This window comes from Scyliorhinus torazame, unplaced genomic scaffold (assembly GCF_047496885.1).
Source record: "Scyliorhinus torazame isolate Kashiwa2021f unplaced genomic scaffold, sScyTor2.1 scaffold_776, whole genome shotgun sequence".
Classification (NCBI taxonomy): Eukaryota; Metazoa; Chordata; class Chondrichthyes; order Carcharhiniformes; family Scyliorhinidae; genus Scyliorhinus; species Scyliorhinus torazame.
This window is the reverse complement of record NW_027308503.1, coordinates 87,695-94,578: the sequence shown is the minus strand read 5'-3', so window position 1 is coordinate 94,578 and position 6,884 is coordinate 87,695. Positions and strand designations below refer to the sequence as shown.

General features: G+C 40.5%; 1 protein-coding gene across 1 annotated transcript in view; it reads right to left on the bottom strand.

Moving 5' to 3' along the window:
• Positions 1-284: 284 nt before the first annotated feature.
• The window catches only part of LOC140406657 (methionine synthase-like), a gene marked incomplete at its 3' end in the record, with an annotated part of 42,090 nt that continues 35,490 nt past the window's right edge, over positions 285-6,884 (bottom strand). Inside the window, exons 7-9 of the mRNA XM_072494661.1 lie at positions 2,554-2,613; positions 2,344-2,438; positions 285-385 (exon numbers count right to left, since the gene is read on the bottom strand). Coding sequence (XP_072350762.1) covers positions 285-385; positions 2,344-2,438; positions 2,554-2,613 — 256 coding nt within the window. The remainder of the gene's footprint in view (positions 386-2,343; positions 2,439-2,553; positions 2,614-6,884) is intronic.

Here is a 6,884-nt window from a genome sequence, read left to right as displayed (position 1 = left end):
CACCACCTTCTCAAGGGCAATTAGGGATGAGCAATAAATGCTGGCCTAACCATTGACACCTACATCCCAAGATTGAATATTTTAAAAATCATTTATAGTTTACTAAATGCTATCCTGTTTTTATCTCTCACATACTATACATGAAATGACATTCCGGCGCCTGTTCAGGGAAGCTGATATGGGAATTGAACCGTGCTGCTGGCCTGCCTTGGTCTGCTTTCAAAGCCAGCGATTCAGCCCTCTGCTAAACAGCCCCAGATTCATAAAAAACACAAGGTACTGACCTGCATTAGGGTAGCATAAAACATAGGCAGTTGTGCATTTTCCAATTGCTTCTATGAACGGCCTCATTTCAACAGCTCCCAAAGCACAATTTAATCCAATGCTAAAAGAAAATATATGCTACATTACTATGAAAAGTTGTTCATTGTTTTAATAGGAACAGTAAAAAAAAACAATGTACTCATTGACTGTACCAGACATACCTATTTAGATGTGGAATTCACTTTCTAGCTTTACTTTGTCTTTGCCATAAGCCGTAAGGGGGCAATCGTAAAATTATTTCAATCGGCTGGATTTTACTTGCCCCCACCAAGCATCTTTTCAGCAGAGTGAACACCCCTTTTGCGATCTTGCAATTCTGACGCTCCCCAACCAACTTCTAGCAACCCCATGACCATGCTCCCCCCCACCACTATCCCTAAAAGACCATGCTCCAACGCAAAGCCCAACACAACCAACATTTAGCCCTTCCCCTTGCCTCCCCACCCTGTCCAACCAACGTGATGGAAGACTGCAGGACATTCTTGAAATCTGTGCACAGGCTTTGCTCTTCATAACCCCTGTTCCAAAAATGTGGCTTGGGATTTATGATGGCCATTTTCTACCACTGATTTATGTTTTCAGTCTATGGTAGTTAGAGAAGACCACAAACTTATCAGTCAACTCCATAAGGCTGACAAAGATTGGACAGTGCTTTGGCCATGACTCAGGAACCTGCTCAGGATAATAAGATTCAAATTGCCTAATAAAAAACCCATTAAATTTCAGTTTCATATGCCCATCTCTGGACCTAATTTTTAGCAGTGAAATAAAATTGGGAGATGATTACACTTATTGATCTACCAATCAGTGCAAAATGAATTTATTGAACAGTAGGCGGATGGAAAGAAATCTGTAAAAGAAAAACTGACTTTTTAAAAATAAATTTAGCGTAGCCAATTATTTTTCTTTTCCAATTAAGGGGCAATTTAGCATGGCCAATACACCTAACCTGCACATCTTTGGGTTGTGGGGGTGAAACCCACGCAGACATGGGGAGAATGTGCAAACTCCACACGGACAGTGACCCAGGGCCAGGATTCGAACTCGGGTCCTCAGCGCCGCAGTCCCAGTGCTATCCACTGCGCCACATGCCACCCCAAGAAAAACTTAATGATTGTTATCAATGAAAGATTGTTAGCAATAAAAGATTGTTAGCAATGAAAGATTGTTTCTGGAAACTGCTTACATGTGTGAAAATGCTTGAGTGTGTCTATTCTATTTATTCACAAAGACAGAAAGCTCTTGTTGTTTCAGAAATTTGCAAAAACCTGTAACACAAGCATTATGGACAGCAGCATCCAACAGCTGATCATCAATTGAGTCTCTTATTGAATTATGCAACCATAACTTTTCAGTCAAATGTAAAACAGTTGACTCTTCTAATGACTATTAAATACACTTCACTGCGTAGAAACATTATACAAAAATATCACTGAACTTAAAATGATGCAAAAACAAAGACAACTCATGTTATTAATGCAATATTGGTAGACTGATCAAAGACATTGATGAAGTAAAATATGAAGAATTCCTTTCTGCTCTTTAAAACATTACCTAATTGAACCCTGAAGAAGGTTCTTAAGTATCACTAAAAATGCATTGGTCAGATTCCATCATGTAGCACTAGTTATACAGTTGCTAACTATTCCAGATAGCATGACAGGTGGTTAGGATCATGTTATACTTGAAGTATTTGGGGAGCAGCACAAATTGCAAGAGTAAAGCTCAGGCACTTGTGCTACATTACAGCAAACCACACTGAACACTTTTGCAGCTTCTTATTTTTACATTCTGTTGAAAGGTCAACATCCTTTTTTTTGTTTCTCTCCACAGATTTTGCCAGATCTGCTAAATGTTTCCAGCATTTTTGTTTGTAATTTTTGAACTCAAGTTTGCTTGACAGCTAAAACACCTACTCCCCTTTCTATATGTCACTACTTTCTATTGAACAAATTATTTATATTACTAGAAATTATTCTTTTGATTCCACCTTTGCTTTCTGGCAGCCAATTGTCTTACCTAAGTGGCTCCGCATGGGACACACTGGTGACAAATGCTTCCCCTGTCTGACCAGAGAGCGTCCGTCCGCTCTTATCTACAATTGTTCCGGAAATCTATTACAAAACAAAAATAAACCATTTCACTGCAAAATGACGTTACTAGGGTGGAGGTGGGTGGGCGTGGGGCAGATGTAATGTAAAGTGGAAAACAAAATAATTTTATACTTACAAAGATGGGTCTGGGCTCATACTGCTCAGCAAACAACTGCTGAATGGCAAACAAGGCAGCCTGTGAAAAGAACACAGAACAGTAGAAAAATGATATATATTAACGTTATAACTCTGTGGGTTAGAACATTGTTGTCTGAGGACTTGATAATGTTCAACGGACCCTAGTTGTGTCACTGGGAATTTTAAAAAGGGATATTACTCATATCTGGTGAGTAGCCGAGTCATATAACCCAAAAACAATTTAAAATCTGTGCTCAGATCAACAGCAGAACCTAGTGCCCCTGGGTTAGAACAATGAGGGAAATAAATTCAGACAAGGTACTAGATCCTAATCACTCTCCATAAGAACATAAGAAACAGGAGCAGGAGTAGGCTATTCGGTCCCTTAAGCCTGCTCCATTATTAAATAAGATCATGCCTGATGTGATTGTGGCCTTAATTCCACTTTCCTGCCTGCCTCCAAAACCCTTGGCTCCCTTGTGAACAAAAATCTGTCCAACTTGGCCTTGAATATATTCAATAACCCAGCCTCCTCTGTTCTCGAGAAAGAGAATTCTAAAAGACGAATGACCCCCTCACAGGAGAAATTCCTCATCTTCATCTTAGATGGATGACCTCTTATTTTTAAACTGTATCCCCTAGTTCTAGATTCTTTCACAAGGGGAAACATTCTCTCAGCATCTACGTTATCAAGCCCCCTCAGAAACTTATATGTTTCAATAAGATCACCTCTCATTCATCTAACCTCCAAAGTGTTGCAGCCCAACATTTCCTCCTAAGACCTATCTAGATCCCATTGCAAATTCTTAGTATCCTCCTTACAAATTATTTTCCTGTTTTCATATAATTTGCAAATCTGGCTACAACACTGTTGGTCCCTGCATCCAAGTCATTCGTATAAATCATAAAATTGTTGAGGCCCAAATACTGATTATCATGGTACTCCACTAGAAACAGTTTGGCAAGTTGAAGGTGACTCAATTATCTAGAATCTCAGTTTCCTGTTAGTTAGCCAATTTTCTATCCACGCTAAAACATCATCCCCAACACCATGAGCTCTCATCTTGTGTAGAAACCTTTTTTGTAGCATCTTATCAAACGACATTTGGAAATCCAAACAAACAATATTTTATGGCTCTCCTTTATCCACCCTGTTTGTTACATCCTCAAAGAATTCTAATAAATTTGTCAAAATGAATTCCCGTTCGCCAAACCACTTTGACGCAACCCAATTGTATTTTGATGTTTTAAATGTTCTGCTACTACTTCTTTAAGAATGAACTCTAGCATTTTCCCTATGACTGATGTTAGGCTAGCTGGTCGAAGATTTCCTGTCTCTCTCATTTCGTGAATAGTCGTGTTACATTTGCTGTTTTCGAAACTGCTGGGAGCCTTCCAGAATCTAAGGAATTTTGGAAAATTACCATTGATGCATCCACTATCTCTGTCACTAGTTCTTTTAAGATCTTAGATTACAGACCATCAGGTCCAGAACACCGGTTAGCACTGTTGCTTCACAGCGCCAGGGTCCCAAGTTCGATTCTCGGCTTGGGTCACTGTCTGTGTGCACATTCTCCCTGTGTCTGCGTGGATTTCCTCTGGTGCTCCGGTTTCCTCCCACAAGTCCTGAAAGACGTGCTTGTTAGGTGAATTGGACATTCTGAACTCTCCTTCAGTGTACCTGAACTGGTGCTGGAGTGTGGCGACTAGGGGATTTTCACAGTAACTTTATTGCAGTGTATATAAGTCTACTTGTGACAATAATAAAGATTATTATTATTACTTGTCAATCTTTTAGTTTCCTCAGTCCTTTTTTTCTAGTTATTGAGATGGTTTTAATTTCCTCCCTCTCTTTTGCCTCTTGAGTTTCTGCTATTCTTGGGATCTATGTGTGTCTTCTACTGTGAAGACAGATACAAATTACTTGTTCAAGGTCTCTTGTCATTTCCTTGTTTCTCATTATTAACTCCCCAGTCTCATCCTCTAAGGGACAACACTTACTCTGGCTACTTTTTCTTTTTATATATATGTAGAAGCTTTTACCATCCACTTACTTGCTAGTTTTCTTTTATACTCCAATTTTTCTCACGCTATTATTTTTTAGTCATCTTTTGGTGGTTTCTAAAACATTGCCAATCTTTTGGCCTACCACTAATCTTCACAGTATTGTAAGCCTTCTCTTTCAATTTGATATCATCTTTAGCTTCCTAAACTAGCCACTGTACATTCTTCACATAAAATCTCTCTTTCCCAATGGAATGTAACTTTGATGAGAGGCATGAAGTATCTCCTGAAATGTCTGCCACTGTTTCTCTACCGTCTTAACTACTAAATTAGTTTCCCAATTCAAATTAGCCAACTCTGTCTCCATATCCTTGTAATTGCCTATAGTTAAGTTACTTTATTTAAGACACTATTCTTAGATCCAAATTTCCCACCCTCACATGAATGTGAAATTCTATCATGTTATGACCACGAGAAGATCATTTACTGTGAGATCTTTAATTAATCTTTTCTCCTTACTCACTTTTAGGTCTAATATAATCTGCTCCTTGGTTAGTTCCAGAGTCTATAGTTCTGTGAAACTTCCCTGAACACACTCTATGAAATCATCCTCCAGGCTTCTTTAGCCAATTTGATTTGCCTAATCTAGATGAAGATTAAAAAATCTATTATTTCAGTATCTTTCTTACAAGCTACATTATTTCTTGATTTGTTCTGTGAGGGGGGGCCTCTGAACTATTTCCACCATGTGACTTCCTTTCTTTGTTATTTCTTATCTCCACTCAAACAGATTCTACATTTTGATCCTTTTTTAAAAAAAATTTTTAAATAAAATTTAGTGTACCCAATTAATTTTTTTTCCAATTAAGGGGCAATTTAGTGTGTTCAATCCACCTACCTTGCACATCTTTGGGTTGTGGGGGCGAAACCCACGCAAACACGGGGAGAATGTGCAAACTCCACACGGACAGTGACCTTGAGCCGGGATCGAACCTCGGACGCGGCGCCGTGAGGCAGCAGGGCTAACCCACTGCGCCACCGTGCTGTCCAACATTTTGATCCTTTGAACCAATATTATTTCTCACCACAGTATAGAACATAGAACAGATATAGTGCTTATCCTTTTCTAACAGAGAAGTCTCACCCCCTTTTCCAGTATATCTGTCCCTATAAAATACCAAATATCCGTGAATATTCAGGTCGCATCCTTGGTCACCTTGTAACCACGTCTCTGTAATGGCTATATCATACTAATTTATTTTTATTTGTGCTATCAATTCATCACATCGTTCTGGTACTGCAAGTCTTCAAATAAAGAGCTTCTAATTCTGTCTTTTTACCATTTTTTCCTCTTTGACCTGGGGCGGGATTCTCCCATTCGGCGGCAGAGTGTCCACGCCGTCGGAAACGCCGTCGCGTTTCACGACGGCGTAAATGGGCCGCTGGGAGTACCGATTCTGGCCCCTACAGGGGGCCAGCACGCGCTGGGGCGGTTCGCGCTGCTCCAGCCTCCCACCCTGGCGTGAACTGTGCGCCGCGGGATCCGCGCATGCGCAGTGGCCTCCCTCAACATGCCACGGGAGTTCAGGGGCCAACGCAGAAGAAAATAGGCCCGGGGAGCTAAAGGCCGGCCCGCCGATCAGTGGGCCCCGATTGCGGGCCAGGCCCCATCGGAGGCCCCCCTGGGATCGGAGGCCCCCCCCCCCCCCCCAAACAGGCCACACCCCGATCCTGTTAAGTAATGAGTTAAGAGACATTGTAATTAGTTGTCTCATTTATGTTAAGTATCCATTAATTGGCACTGATATGTAAAGGGGCTTCAGGTGGCCTCTGTCAGGTGATGTGTAGTTTTGTGCAAAGTCTGTTGGAATGAAATAAATGTGTGTTGGTGAAAAAGGATCAGAACTTTTGACTCTTCATATCACAGCAACTAAAACGTCTAACAATTGGGAGCAGAGGATGGTTGCTGTGTAAATGTGAAGGGTTGAAAGATACAACTTTTCCAGATCAAACCAAGGAGTGAGTGAGAAAAAAAAAATGGATATATGGCTGAATCTAGGATAAAGATGGCTGGATATGACTATCCTCCCTTATGTTCTGAAAGGGATTCATACGACCAATGGAGAAGTGCAGTAGTTATGTGGACTAAGGTAACTGCTTTGGGAAAGAGAAAACAAGGTATGGCATTGGCTCTTTCTCTACCATATGGCAGTAAAATCCAAAACAAAGTGCTTTCTGAGCTGGAATTGGAAGAGTTAGACTCAGGAGAAGGTCTGGAGACTTTATTACATTATATGGATAAGATTTATAAGAAAGATAACTTGT